Source organism: Tinamus guttatus, unplaced genomic scaffold, assembly GCF_059628265.1.
Source record: "Tinamus guttatus ecotype Peru unplaced genomic scaffold, ASM5962826v1 Tinamus_guttatus_pri_ptg000472l, whole genome shotgun sequence".
Taxonomy (NCBI): Eukaryota; Metazoa; Chordata; class Aves; order Tinamiformes; family Tinamidae; genus Tinamus; species Tinamus guttatus.
Window position 1 is genome coordinate 2,626,270 of NW_028289006.1, and position 15,752 is coordinate 2,642,021.

The window sequence follows — 15,752 nt, forward strand, 5'->3', positions numbered from 1 at the left end:
CAGGGAGGCATCCAAGGGTTGCAGAGTTCGAGCTTAAAGAGTTTCCAGGGATAGTCAGAACCACTGGGTATTCTGCCAGTCCTTAGAAACACTGTCTTTTAATTTAGAGAAATTTCAGGATTAAAATAGATTTTTTTTTCTGAAGTCCAGGAGAGATTGAATGTATATGCTAGCAACTTCCAGTAGAAGTATCTTAAAGAAAAATGATTTAAAAATAAATAAATAAATAAAAATAACAGGAATTCCAGGAAAATCTCACTTCCCACAAGAAAGCTTAGAAGAATGTAAACATGCAGTTCCAGTGAGCCTTGCTGCCCTTCACAGGCTTTTCCAAGTTTTCTGATCAACATGTAGTGTCTTAGATATATTTTATTGCTTAAATTAATGAGATCCCACTTTAAATTTCTACTTTTTTCGTTATTTTCCATATATTCCAGGCTACCAACCCAGACAGCTTGAACCCTAGAGCTTCAGTTTTGGTAGTGTTACAGTGTCAAATCAGATCCAGACATGGCAGATCTCTCTTCATTTCAGCATATGAAAGTTTTGTCTGACTGGTAATCCCTCAGTACATCTACTCAGGAACATGCATAAAAACTTACAGTGGAAATAAACCTAATCCATATTGCCTTTTTTTTTTTTTTTTTTTTTTCCTAACCTCACTTTTCACTCACTTTGTATTTTGGAAAAATTTTAGAAACTGTTCAGCTTGTGTTTTGTATTAGAAGAGTTTTCAACAGATACACACATTTCTTTTCAAAAGCTCATCTCTAAAACTGGTAAATCCTTGAAGCATATTTCTGAAGAAGGTGTGTGTTCTAATGTATAAAGTAGGTTTAGCTCTAGGCTTAATTTCACAGAATAGTCAACAATTTGTTAACTTATCTTAAAGCCTTTGATAGTGTGCCATGAGTCTTTCCCACTTCTATACTTCGCAGGTCCCTGAGGAACCTGGAGATACGAATATTGAAACAAGCTGTGGTGAGCTGATATAGAAGATTTCATGCCTTTTACATATCCCATGCCAAAGGGTATCCAGGCAGCTGTGGTCACTGATCAGTTGGGAACAGTATTTAATTCTCCCACATTTCAGCGCTGGTGCCTGTTGCCTTGGGGCACTCTGTGAGGTGCTCTGGGGCTGATGCTGGTATCAATCCAACTGTGGCCACACTCTTTCCTCAAGGGAAAGGTGCTTGGCAACCTGTGAGCAAGGTCAGGCAATACCTTGATTTTGAATGGGGTGTGAACATTGAAACAAAATTGCTCTGGGTGAATTAACTTGAGCTTGTCAAACACTGTGGGTTTCTTTATTTATCACCTGGAATCCCATGACCTCCTTTCAGCCCCTCATCAGCACCAGTGGCCCTTCTTCCTGCAGGGCTGCCGCAGCCATGCTACCTCCTACCAGCACAGGAGCATGTTTCCCCTTTCTCCTCAGAGCCCTTGTTTTATCTGTTTTCTTGCTGAGGCTTCAGCTCTGAGGTCTTGTCCCTCATGGGCTTGGTACAACACAAAAGGAGACACCTACAATATAAGAAGGGATACTTTGGCCTGAAGCTGTCTTTCCAACTTCAGCAAAGACAAGGCTGAACCAAGAAGAGTATACACTTACAATCTGAAATTTAGCTTAATTGTAGTAATAATATATTTTTTTCCAAAACTGAGGAAAGATGCTACAGATTTCATTTTTAAAAAGTGCATCTCGCACTGTTTTATGAATATTGCCATTTCAAGATGTTTTAAGTTTGTGAAATGAAGTTTGGCAGGGACATCTAAAAGAAGTCAGTTTGGGGCCCTGGAGCATAGACTTCATAGATCCTTTCAAACTCATGTGATTCCCAGGTGCTTTTTTTTTTTTTTTTTTTTTTTCCCTATTGTTTTTCCCTAATCCATACCAGGTTCTACACTAGAGAAACTCAGTTTCTTCGTGGAAAATTCTCCCCCCAAAAAACAGTGACTCATGAGAAGATAGTATCAAACCAAAAATTTATTGTGTAGCAAGACACCCACATCCTGAACTCTCTCTGATCTCTGCTATGTCAGCTCAGCACTAATTTAATTAACACAGAAGGCAGGAATCTATGGCTATGTGAGAGTGAAGCAGCATGCAGGTTAACATACAAGGAAACAAGCAACTGAATATATCCATTGCCATTGCTTTTTCGGGGAGGATACCTTGGGCTCCAGGCCCCAAGGTGAAGACTAAACTTCCTTTACTTAGTCCTCCTCCTCCCAAAATAGTGCCTGTAAGCAGCAGCATAGCCATGGTGATAAGCATAGCGTTCACAGGGGTAATAGTCCTCGCACATCTCTCTCTGACGTTCCTGGGGGGCCTTCATACGTTCCCTGATCCTGCAAAAAAGAGAAGAGGGATAGGTGCTGTCAGCTTCAATATGTGCTCCACAGCTACCCACCAAGATGCTTCTCCAGTCTCATGTGTCATCAAACTTCCAAGGTTAGGGTGTACCAGCTGCTGTATTCTCCACACCCCGGGGAGTGATGTGACTAAACCAGGAGCATTTGTCCCCTCAGGCAACCTTTTACATCAGGGCTCAGCATTGTGGCCTGTGTCTCGGAGGCCACTGCCAGCTGCCCTCAGTGTCTTCAGTCTGTAACTGCTAGTATGGGAGGCTGGTTCTGCCTCTCCAGCTGTCCAGTCAGCTCTGCCTCTCCAGCCTGCTCCAGTCAGCAATTCCCAAAGCTACAAGCGTACCAAGGAGATGAAATGTATTACAGAGGAACGATCTGGATGTGCTAAGAGGGGATGCACAACACCTCTCTAGGAGAGGATTTCTGCACCTCAGATTTAATTTTCACAAGCCCTGCATGAGATAGGAAAGTCCCTGTATACAACTTTTATTGATAATTCAAGAAGGCCTGCAGAGAGACCTGTGATATAGGGAAAAAAAAAAAAGTTGTGCATATTCTGCATGTGATTCAAAAGTTGGAACCGTATCTCAAACTGATCTTATTTTCTAGCAATCCCACACTGATTCCTTCTCATTATGTTGGTGCTCTTTCTTCGGATGAATTAAGCAGAGGCTTCAAGGAAGTTGCCGTGGCTTTCTTCACTGGTACCAGTCTGTGCTCGCCTAGGACAGACCCCTCTTGCCTCTCATCCTGAGACAATACGTACCTCTCCTGAGACAGGCCTTCTAGTCTCGTATCAGGTTGTATGAAGTCATTGGCCCTCCTCCTGTTGATGAAGGGATCTGAGAAGGCAAGGGATTGTTCAGATCACATTGATACTTGGGCTAGGACAGATTTTTGCAAAGATCATCTCCCACCTTTGTGTCAGCCTCCTTGCCCACCTTCCCATGCACAGTGAAACCTAGGACATTTTAATATTCCCTCCTGTCCACCCCTGCTGGTTGATGCAGAGACTTTCTCCCCTGACTTGTGCAGCCTGTATGGAAGTGTACACACTGCTCTTGTTGTGGTGGAGTTTGGCCAAGAGGTAGGTGCCAAGATAGTTAGATCAAGGGAGGTCTAGGCGCACTGAGAAGAATTCACACAAACGTGTAAATGCAAGTATAAAGAGAAAGGGCCTGAATGAGTTTATCTTCCTCTGACATTATGCAGCACTGAACAAAGGTCTGTGTGACAATTTTGGACTGAAGAAGTGAAGGCTGAGAGGGGGTCTGATCAGTGTCTATAAGTACCTCAAGGGAGGGAGTGCAGAGGATGGTGCTGGTCTCTTTTCAGTGGTGGCCACTGATAGGACTAGAGAAAATGGCCGGAAACTGAAGCACCAAAAGTTCCACAGGAACTTAAGGAAAAATTTCTTAACAGTGAGGGTGACAGTGAGGGTGGAACAGGCTGCCCAGAGAGGTTGTGGAGTCTCCTTCTCTGGAGATCTTCAAAACCTGCTTGGACGCAGTCCTGTGCCACATGCTCTAGGTGACCCTGCGTATGCAGGGGGGTTGGACTAGGTGACCTCTAGAGGTCCCTTCCAACCCTAAGCATTCTATGATTCTATGATTCTAGGTGCCTGAAGGTCACCTTTATCTCTTTGGAGAGAAAACATGGTCCTATTACAGTTAGGGGTCTGTGGGTGTCTTTGGCTTCTGACTAGCTGCTTTCTGAAATCCTTTTCCAATATGACTGATTTCTTTTTTAACTTTGACCAATCTATTCTCTCACCTCTGTAGGTCACTGCTCATTCCAAAGTGAAACTCTCCACTCTGTATCACTAACTCTTCCAGAACAAGGAACCTTCCTGCCTGCCAGTCCCATGTGCTTATTCCAGTGTGTTAGGCAGTAAAATTCTCCAGGTTCTTGGAGAAACACAGATCATGTCAGTACCTCTTTCCACACTTAGTCCACAGTTTTTTGGATAATGTGTTTTTCTGGTGTCCCTTCATCTGCTTTAGGAGCATGCAGCTGGGATCTATGTTCATCATTGTTTGTTTTCCCATTTGCATTATCCTGCTTTGCAAAACACACTGGTACACACTTGTGCCCAAATGTGCAAAATCTTTTTTTTGGTGTTCTTTTCCTATTCATCCTCAAAACCTAACACCAAAACATAATCAATTTCCTTTGTTCTAAGTATAAGGAAATTAGCTAGGAGATATCTGTAGCATACTTTGAATTAAAGAAAATAAGAAAGCAGTCTCTTACGGAGATATTCATGGGATTCCATGCTCTCGTGGGACTCTGGGTAAAGAAAGAGTAAAACACTTAGACGATGTATTCATGGGATACACAGTTTTTCACACATCAAGGATCCATAGAACACCCACACAACAAACAGAAAACAAGTTTTAAGACACATGTTTAAAAGGAAGAGAAAGCAATGATCAGGATTACATAGTGTATATATCAGGCATTGAGGGTATTCAGGAGTGTAAAACCGAGCTACTAATATCTTTTCTATGTCTTCCAGGTCCATACTTAGTTTTCCAAAGTACTGGAAGTGCTTCAGCCATATGTTCCAATCACTACCAAGGGTATGATACCTGTTTATCTTCAAAGCCTGGGTATATGCTTAAGTAATGGATTAGCACTGTAAAATGTCTTTGACTCTCTAATGAAATAGCAGTCCAGTTCCATCTGTACAGAACTATGCATGACAAAAAAGGGGGCAAATATTACAAAAGGAGAGAAGGAATTCTCTCCATTTGCAAGGCAGAAGCTACCATTTGGAGTACAGCAGGCACTCTCAATTGGAGAAAAGCCTTTGGGAAAACCACAACACCTCCTATGCACCCTTCCACGATTCCCCTTTTATATTGTACCAATGATCAGTTCTGTTCCCCAACCTCCTTCCTCATTAATCATACATCATAAAGAACAGAGCAAAAATGATTTAGTGTCCTCCACTCCTCTTATATGGTCTAGAGGGGCAGAAAGAGGTGCAGGCTGCAGAGTGAGCTGAAACAGCAAGTAAGATGTTGAAGCATCTCAGTCTGTCAGCTGTGATGACGGGAGCTGACTGAGCTCTGCAGCAGAGCTAGGAAGGTCTGGAACAGGGGCAGGAAAGCAGGCAAGAGATCAAAATAAGGGAAAAGAAAAAAAAAACAAAAGCAAAAAAAACATATCTGAACAGACTCAAAGCTGTTTGCAGCTTTGGAGTTATTGCCCCACACAATAAGAGAGGTCACCTACCATAGCAAGTAGCAACCATCACGAGGAAAGCCAGGAGTGTAAAGACAATAAGAGTGCGCATGGTGGGAGTGCAGGGAGGAACCTCTCACGCTGTGTCTCTCGTTTTCTTCCCACTGATGCACACGGAGATCCTGGGCTGCCTGCAAAATTAGCACTGGAATGTTTATAATGGAAACAGAGCCAGGGAGGGGGGAACCCATGAAAGACCCAGGGGAAGGTGATGGCTTGCTGGTACACAGTCTTTATGGAGCTGTTACAAAACATCCTCTATTAAGCAGACTGAATCAGGTTTTGGGAAGGAGGGGGCATGCCCCTTTCTTCTCTCAGTTCAGGGCTGAGGACCGTAACTCAAAGACAAGCACATCACTAACACCACACATTCAGAAAAGCTGGCCTCCATAAGTGGAAGGAATTCAAGTGGCTGCAAGGGAGCCACAGGGAGGAGCCTGTGCTTATCCTAAATGTACATGTTTGCTTTTCTAATTTTTCCTTTCATCTGCCCTCTTTGCCCTCGCCATCCTGTGTCTGGATATACAAAGCCCAGTCTGTTCTCTCAGTTTTGGCCACAGAGCAATGGAGAATAAGCCCTGTCATGTTTCTTCCTGACTCAGTTCTCCTCCCTCCAGTTGGACCCCACTGCACTCCAAGCCTGCCAGAATCAGAGAAGGGCTCCAGACCTGCTGTCCCTTCCCATCTTCTTCTTTATTTTCAGTACAGATAAGCAGCAACCTATAAAGATCCCTTCTGCTGAAGGTTTTTGTTTGTTTGTTTTGATTTTTTTTTTTGCCTTTCAGGTCACAGCAGCACCCAGATTGTTGTCCCTGCAGGTCCTCACTGAAGTACTGCCCCTACACTACTTTTCCAGCACAAGGGACAACACCTTGTTGGAAGCAGAGTAAACCATGTTTCTCAGACCTGCTGACTTGCTGGATCGACAGTTCTTGCCCCACTGGGCACTCAAGTTGATTATAATGTAAAGCTCCTCAGCCAGGATGAGTGTCTCATGCTAGCAGTCTCTGGGAGCACTATCTCACCTGATAATATTCCAAAACCTTATCTGGGACCAAAGTCATGGTCAGCAGTGATAGGCAAAGGGGGCTGTTCCCTTTTTGCAGCTCTGTGGCATAGTAGGGAGGAATAAATGAGGCAAGAAGGTGCTGCAGGGATGAGCCTCCCTGTTGGGACTTAGCTAGAGTATGGACATCGTTGGGCAAGTGAGGGAGGGAAGGGCACAAAGCCAGTGCCTCAGCAGGGTGACAGTGGGGCTGAGACTATGCAAACTGCCTGCGTATGAGTGCAGGTCACACTAGTTATTGCTATCACTGAGCCAGGCTTTGGTGACTACATGTTTTGTCCATGTGCACATGGACTGCTCCCCCACCAATCTGCAGGTCCCCATCTACAAGCGGGTGGCAGGATTTCTCACAGACTGGGTGGGCGCCTCCAGGTGGATCACCTGGACTCCTCCAGGTGATCCCGCCTAAGACAGTGCTGTGTTGTCATTCGCTTCTGGATATCAAGCAGCTGCTGTCACCTGCAGAGGCCAGTCTGGGAGATGCACTGCCCATGACACAGTGAACAACTACAGGGCCAGCCAGCCAGAGCCTAACATTGCCCCAGTAGAGAGTGAAACTCGAGTAGGACAAGACTACTCTGGGCTTTATAGCCTTCCTCTTCAACGACAAATTCAATCTGCCTATAACTTGTGATCACTGGGAGATAAGAGGAGTAGGTCCTTCAGCTTCAGGCCAATGATAAAACATTGCTTTCTTCCCCATTATCCCACCCCATGTGGAAAGAGGCTCAGTCACACACCACCAGTGCCCCTTATACCATCCATATCCTGGCCATTGAGTGCACAGCCTAAAATGAGGAGAGAAACAAGGTTGTGCTGTAGCAGAAAACAGAGGTTTGCTGCAGTCACAGAATCACAGGAAAATTGAGACTCTTCTGCTGTCCTGTGCCCTGCCTCCCCAGTATCTTTAAGGAAATTCTGTGCTCTGTGATTGTTTGGATTCCTTGGAGTATTTGCGAATAATCACAAGGTTTGGGGATTATTGTGCTTAATGTGGATTTTATGGGTTTCCTTATTATCTTGTTCACTCTTGAAGCTCACAGAAACTGCCAAGAAAAGGAGCTTAAAGGAAGGGGTAGATCCCAGAGGGAAAGCTGTGGGGCATAGGGAGGAAGATATTGGTAGTATTTTGGTGAGGCTGTACAGTGGGAAACTCAGGCTTTCTGGCCAAACCCTCATTACTTACCTATCTTCACTCAGGACATAGCCTTCTGCTCCCTGGAATATCCTGCTCCCCTGTCAGATGACTCACTAATCCTAGAATGCCGGGAGCATCCCCTGCCACCACCACAGCAGAAGTGCCACAAACACCACTTTAACCCAAATGTTTCATTTTTCACCGCAGAGGCAATGTATTTTCAAAGGACATAGGAACATGCAGGCTGCACAGCCCTGTATCAACAACTCTCCATTCCCTTGTGAAGACTTACCTCCTTTTGATTCCCCCTACACACCATGCCTCTCCAGCCAACATCTCCCCTCTGCAGGGTCCATGTGCTGGCCCAGAAGTGATGCACCACACAGCACTATAAGCCAAATCCCCCCTGCTTTCTAATAGCATCCACTACTTCGAAAAAAAAGAGCTAAGACGAATTGCCTTCAAATGCCTCAGTCTCCCAAGTAATAGGGAGTTAGAAAAACACTCATCCAACCTGTCTCCCACTGGAGTGAAGAATCACAATGTTACACAAACTATAGCAACAACACTTAACATTTTGCAGCTGTAAAGCACCAGTAAGGCACTAGTAACTAGCAGCCGTCCAGGAAAAGCAGGGCGGTCCCTGCATACTCACTGAGCAGACGCTTCCCTGTCAGCCAGCAGCTCTTCTCTGAGGGGACTGTTCTCCCAGCGTCCTGTACCCTGGAGTGAAGGAGAGGGGCCTTTTATTTATTAACATTGATTGGTGACTCCTCCCTTCTCCTGTCTCCCACTCTCGGTCCACCCCCAGGCTACCACCTTCTCTGTCAAAAACACCTTCTGCCCAAAGCCAGGAAACCAAAAACCTCAAGAAACTGAGCCAAGAGAGAGCAGAGAGCACAAGAGCAGACTCCAGGGGATGGAGGGGTCACTCACATCCAGGCTTTCTGCGTCCAGGCCAGGACATGGTGAGTGGGCAGAGGCTCCAAGAATGAACTCGCTCTCTCCTGCCAGAGCTGGACGTCTTCTCAGCCCGTCCTCCCACGGCCATGCTGTGACTCAGAACGGCGCTGCTGGCCAGGGCACCTGCTCTTTTTTCACAGTGAGTAACAGAGGTCAGGAGTTCTTCTCCTGTCTCCCTTAATGCTTCTGACCAGACTGAAGACTCACGAGGACAGTGATCTCTGCTTTCGGAGGCAGCAGTGAGATCTCTGACAGTGACAACTCCTACAAGCCCAAGAGCTGCCTTACATACCCCCATGCTCCCAAGATGCAGACGTACTGCTCACACTGGTGGCTGCTAGACCCACAGCAGTGCTGGACAGCCCAGCTGGACAACTAAGGGCACGTGCTGGCCAGGTTGGGTTATCAGGTTCCTGGTTGTGCCTGCATCCTCACCACCCAGGCCAACAGTGCCCACATGCCATGCTGGGATGCTGAGTCTGTGTGAGTGCTCCCCAACACTCAGGTGACATCCAGGCCTGGTACATACTCAAGTGTAAATAGTATAGATGGAGGCAGGTCTGGAGAAGCCAGATCTGCATTTAAATAAAAGGCACAGTTCTGACTGAGTTGAGAAGAGCTGTGATGGAGGGTACTAGTAAAGGCAAATCAGAAGCATGGGAGGTTGCATCCATTCAGTAGCCAAGCAGTTATTGACAGTGGTTTATCTGGTCCAGGAAAAAAAAGGTCAAGTGTGGCCTGACTTAGACCAAAATGAAAATAAGAGCGTAACTGTGGAGTTAGAGAAACAGCAATAGATCGTTTGGGACAGAGGTGAGATCTGCTACACATGCATAGAACTCCATGTCACATATAGCATATTATGTGTCCACGATCTATGTACTTTTCTCCGATCCCCTGTGAAAAGTTCAAAGATGAGATCCCTATCTCCTGCAGTGATTGATGATTTTAACTGGAGGAATTTCAGACCTGCCTGTGGCAACAAGGCAGTCACGATTATATGTGTACTTGTACAAACAGCCATGGGCCCTCCCAGCCTGAGAACAGTAACAGTGTTACGGAAACATTTCTAGAGTATGTCATTGCTAGAGAAACCTTCTGGAGCTTTCGCTTGGGTCCTTGTAACCCATAAGACTGGTTATTGGGTATTCACTTCAAAGTATGAGATAGCACATGGAAGAAAAGTCTCCCTGCTCTCTGACATGGCAGAATGTGGGCCAGGGGCCTGTCTTCTCAATTCATGCTTCCTAAATTTGAGGAGCAGGAATAAAATGTTCCCCAGGTATCCTTGAGGTCCAGGGGACATTGTTATGAGCCACATTCCAGAACCCTGAAAGGCATTAGGAACCAGAAAAAAAGCTCATCAGCTTTGTCTACATAGATGCTGGAAAGGCTTTGCGTTCAGGGTCACCTGGGAAATTTTTGTGAAGTTGGAGACAATGTGATGTGATTGGAGTGAGTTGGAGACAGTTGTGATGTGAGAAGGGAACCAGACAAACAAGGCAGAAACTCAAGCAGTGGAAAGGGTCAACACAGACAAATTACCAATGGAGTTTCTCTTGGAGCTAGCTTTATTGAATACTTCTGTTACTGATTGGCTCAAAAAAGGAATGCTTGTTAAGAAAGTTTGTTGATGACACAAAGCAAGAAAGTAGTATCAGTGGAAGGGAGGCCTGAGAGTTCATATAGCTGGAAAAGGATAAGCTCGAAAGCTAGAGTAACAGAGACAGGGTAATACGTATTAGCTTAAATACAAGGTTTTTCAAAGGACTTGGGAGCAAGAATTCCTGTTATAAAATAACAGCTCAAAAGCTGGAAGCAACATGGGAAAAAAAACAACAACAAATAGTTATGAAACCAACAATCAGAAAGATGATCACAGAGGGTGATTTTGAGATCTCTGATGAGAATCTGCCGGCTGAGATGGGAAACTGTTAGTAGCCCTGCATAAGGTACCCGGACAGAAGTCTTCTGCATGGCCCACATCACCCGTGTTCATAGAAGAGGTATTCTGGTGGGAAATAGTGTAGAGGAGGATGGGAAATAGAGATCGTTTTCAAAGAAAAAGAAAAAAAAAGTTCCCTGAGTTCAGTGAACTCAGGGAAGAAATGTACTTTGTCATTTATGAATGTATTGGGGTAAGCATCGGGGAAGCACCAGAATTATTTAAGCTAAGGGATGGACTTGCCCAGGAAACAAAGACCCATGGTTATGGATTATGACCATGAGGACACTGAGATTGGAAATGGGACATTTCTAACAGCGAGAGCTGTGGGGTCTGAAACGGCCCCCCTGACAGAGAACTAATTGCCTGTCTACTGTCCTGTCTAGAAGAGCCTTGTGGACACTGCAGAGAGGAAACAGCTCAGTGACTCCCACAGACCAGGGTGATGGAGTCCGTCGTTTTACAAGAGAAATGTTCCCAGCCTAGTGCTGGGCACACAGAGTATCCAGCTCATGCCTCCCATGAATCCTTCAGCAGAGCTGCTGAACACAGTAGCAAAGGAATAGCTCCACAGAAGAGAGGGGTTTCCAAAAAAACAGGTTGTCTGAAGTAGCTGGACTCACTGATCTAGGCAGCCCTTTCCAATCTTAAGACTGTATTTCAGGATATAAGGTGGTCAAACGCTGTGACAGGCAATGGTTTAGAGAGCAATTTCTCAACATGATAAACAAGTGCTTTTTGGAACAACTAGTTCTACAGCACATGAGAAAACAAGACTTTATTTTTACTCTTTCATTTAGTCCTAAGTAATATCTAGGAACTGATCCAAGAAGCAAGTATAATTGAGCCACTAAGTAACAGTATCTGAGTATCCACAATATAATTAAAGTAAACAACCTCATGGAATAAATCATCCTGAAAACTAGCATACTGACACTAAATTTTAGAAAGGGACACAGGAGCTAGTCAAAAGGCTGCAGAATAAAAATAAATGGAACAGATTTCAGACATTTAAAGAACTTGATCTACATATCCGAAAATGTGCTAGCTCTGGTAGTGAACTCAGCTCTCAGAAGTTAACCCTAAAATTGGTTCAAAAACTAATTGTTCACCCTGAAAAAAGTACAGTTTTCAACATTTCAAAACTATATTTAGAATATGCAGATTAAATATTGAGCCTATAAACAAGAAATACAGTTTCACAGCCATCAAGTAATGCTGATATAATCATTATATTATTTTGTTTCACTGAAATGATTAATTTCCATTTCAGTGATTGGGAGGGGGAAAAAATCAATATTGTAAAAAATAAATGTTTTGTTCCAAAGACATTTATATGCTTATTACCTTTGGAATATGTTTCCACCTTCCTCTGGAGAAACAATTTTGCCTCCAATATTACACCTCTGTGGGGAAAAAAAAAAAAAGGTTTATTGTGGGGAAAATATCTATTGGTTCTACTGGAAATTTCTCCTAATAAAAGAAAGCTATGCATACACAGTCTTAAGAGTATAGTAGAAACCACTGTTCTCCGAAACTTATGGATGCTGTCATTCCGTTATGGTAGAGGAAGTTCTCCGTGCCAACAGGTAGTTGCTTTCCCCAAGCTCTGGGCTAGGGTGCATTTTAGAAATTCTTCTTTTAATCCCTATGCAATGACTTTCTCTTTTCACTTGTGCCAGATGTGGAGCATACCTGCACATCCAAGCTGGCAGGTGTCAGTCCAAACATCTGACTGCTCAATATTTCAGAGTCAAAGAGTAGGATGGAAATTAAGCACCATGAAAAGACTCAGAGCTGTCTTTCCTGACCAAGTCCAGAGGATGATTTTAGCTAACTTTTCTTCCATGTGTAGTGTCCTACAATATTTGCACTTGTCTCTTCATTAGCTAATATCATAAAGAGAGGTTTGCAATTTGTTGGTTTGTTGGATGGTTGGCTCGTAGACTGGGTTTTTTAAGTGACTGTGTTCTGTTGGCGGTGGCAAATCTTTAATGAATTTTAATTCAGAGATTAGTTGCCAGGTATATCCTGACAACTGCATCCCATGGAGTTGTGATCCTCAAAATTGTTCCTTGTAATCCATGAAACTTCAAAATGAAGCCAAACAACCCAGAAAAATCCCAAGTTAGTATAAATATGTCAGCGGTACAATTCAATACCCTCTATTTCTGCTTGATGCAAAAGTGAGTATGGTTGAAGCCTTTCACTCAAATAGTCAGTGCTCTCTGTGGGAAATCATTTAGTTACCTTAAAGACTGATTCTCTCTGTTTGGCCAGGACTTCCCAGAACAGCTGTGTTTAGCTGAAACAATGAAAAAAAGATTACTGGTAACGGGAAGTTCATGAGCACAGAGGACTAAAATTTCATTGAAGTTAAACCAAGGTTATTTAATTTGCTGAATAAAGCAACAAAGCATTTAGAGCTAATTCTGTGGCTTCCTCTAGCTTCACCCCCACCCACCCACACATGTCCATGTACACTGATCAGCCTATTTCTCTTACTGTCTGGGAAGGAAGGGAGAGGAGATTGTTGATATTATTTCTATGTTGAAAAAACTGGCAGAAGTTCCTGCACAGGGATTAGATAATCCATATAAGTAACTAGAATTGGTTATGCTTCAAGTATTCTATGAAAAACTGAGAAAAAAAAGTTTGGACTCTGACTGTAAAAAACAGAGCATTCTTCTGAGTTGCACTCTTGTAGGAGAGGAGAACAAAAAACTTTCATCCTTTCCTCTCCCAACCTTTGCTCATCAGCTTGTGAGCACAAAAATGTCTTGAGCTGACTTGTTCTCTGGGATCAGATGAGATTTATCCACTTTCTTTCCTGTCCAGACATGCAAAGTGATAAGAAAGCAGCTGTGATTTCACTCTGCTCATCCATGTGGTAAATACAAAAAAGAACATTTCTCTCTCTTTTTTTTAAGCGATGAATTTAGATGACATCTTAGATTCAGAATTTGCCTGTCCTTGAGAAGTCAAGATTGGACTGAAACAGTTCTGTGCTGCCCATTCCCATGCAGCTACATGGCCACTGAAATATTCACAAGCATCTCCACTATGTTATATACATTTTCTTGTTCTGTCTGAGGACAGCTCTAGGCTACCATAGATTTTCTCTTTCATAAGTAACAACATTTTCTTTCTTAGACCAAGCCAAGCCTAGTCTCGGCATCTATTTGTTGTCAATATCTGATAGGCTTCAAAACAAGATTAGGAAGGGGAGGGGAGAAGAGGGGAAACACAGGAGACCCAGTTGATTGTGAAATGCTGTTTATGGGGAAAAGACAAACATTCCTTGAAGCGTGACATTTGATTATTCTTATCTTCTTATAAATAACTTCAAATGGCATTAACGTTCCTAACATCACATGCCAGCAAAGCCACTTAAATTAATGACCTTCAATAGTAATTAATTTCATGCACTAATTATATATTCTTTGATGATACATTTCTTTTTTATTTCCATTCATTGTGTCAACTGTTTATTTTTTATCAAGAAATTCCTTATCCTTATAAAGTGGGAAATAATATAAAAAGGAGGAGAAAAGACAAAAGATGGATTGCATCAATTTTCATTGCTCCTCAGTTAGCTTTTTCTTCTTCCTGCAATGGCACTGGATTTCTGAAACCGATTCTTTTCGAAGGGAAATGTCCTTGTTAGTAGTTGTCTTCTTTTTTTCCCCTCAGATTGTAGAGATTTGTAAAAGAAACAGTAAGATTAGTGCAAATGGAGAACAAAGGAGAGTGCTGGTGGTGTGGAAATGCTGGGAGGAATGGCAGAAGAAGGGCTATAACAGCCAATATTCATGTCACCTAGGTCATCAGAGGTCCAAGGACATTGACACACTGATCCTTTGGACATCCAAACTGGGAAAACAAAGCGCAGTCTAAAACAAGGTATATACTAAAACAAGGAACAGTGGACACTCAGTTCTAAAAAAAGACAGACTCGAACTATTACAGATGATGGTGGGAAGATAAAAAAAACAAGACGCCTAATGACTTCTCGAAGCAGACCAGATGGGGAAACAAAAGACAACAGTCACTGCCTGCTCCTGAAGCAGACAAAAGACACATCTAAAATGAGCATATGGCAGCCAGGCTAAGAGAAGCAAGGAGATGTGATGAGATCAACAGAGCCTATGCCCCTCATCCTCTGTGTCATTGCAAGGAAAATAGACAACATGAACAGATTCATCTTGCTGCTTGTGAGTATGTGACTACGAGAGTGTTTATATGAATAAGTGAAATTAGTGTGGCTTACAATAAAATAACCTTCTGTCCCTAATATGTCTCGCATTGAGATTTGTTACTGTAATATTGCAATTTTATTTAATTATGTTTAATTATAAAATGAGAAATGAAAAGGTAACCTGTATTTTTTTTTATGATACCCTCAGCTTGTGATAATCTTCATCCAAAGCCATCTCACATCATTCTGAAACTCTGGCAGTGGTCCATGTAGTAAGACATTTCTCTCAGAGCACTTTTTACTTTGTCTTTTGGTCCTTCCAGCTACACACTGAGCAGAAACCTAAGACAGATACACATGGAGAAGAAAAGAAAGGCACCAGCACTTCAGGCAGGAGGCAATGTTCTTGAATCCAAACTGCTCCCTCACTTGTACCACATCTTGTTTGAAGTCTGTTGTGCTGACACTTATGAGGTTAGGTTATTTGCCATTTCTTCTCTTCATGTGTCAGACAGGATGTCATTTTAAGACTCAGTATCTATATGGCACCAATAATCACATATAATCGTACATATGGCTTCTAACATAAATTAGCCCTAGAGGTTGCATTGAGCTTTTTCCATAACAGAATTTTCCATTAGAAGACACTTGACGACCAAAACCCTTTTGTGCTTTCCGGGTCTTACTGTTTTTCCTCTCTCTGTTTCAGCAACAGAATCCATATACAACACTTCCTGGCTTCTTCTGGGCTGTATTACTTGAGGTTTTTCTTCTCACAGTCCCCAAGCAACAGTCATACCTGCACTGGAAAACTACTGTAAGT

The 15,752-nt window shown here is 43.2% G+C and overlaps 1 protein-coding gene across 1 annotated transcript; it reads right to left on the reverse strand.

Annotated features, from left to right (window-relative positions):
• Window positions 1-1,969: 1,969 nt before the first annotated feature.
• On the reverse strand, window positions 1,970-8,563 carry MGP (matrix Gla protein). Its single transcript, XM_010212885.2, has 5 exons — window positions 8,479-8,563; window positions 5,611-5,750; window positions 4,624-4,659; window positions 3,137-3,212; window positions 1,970-2,352 (listed from the first exon to the last, which is right to left on the reverse strand). The coding sequence occupies exons 2-5, from the start codon at window positions 5,669-5,671 to the stop codon at window positions 2,214-2,216; spliced, it is 312 nt and encodes a 103-aa protein (XP_010211187.1). The 5' UTR covers window positions 5,672-5,750; window positions 8,479-8,563; the 3' UTR covers window positions 1,970-2,213.
• Window positions 8,564-15,752: the final 7,189 nt, after the last annotated feature.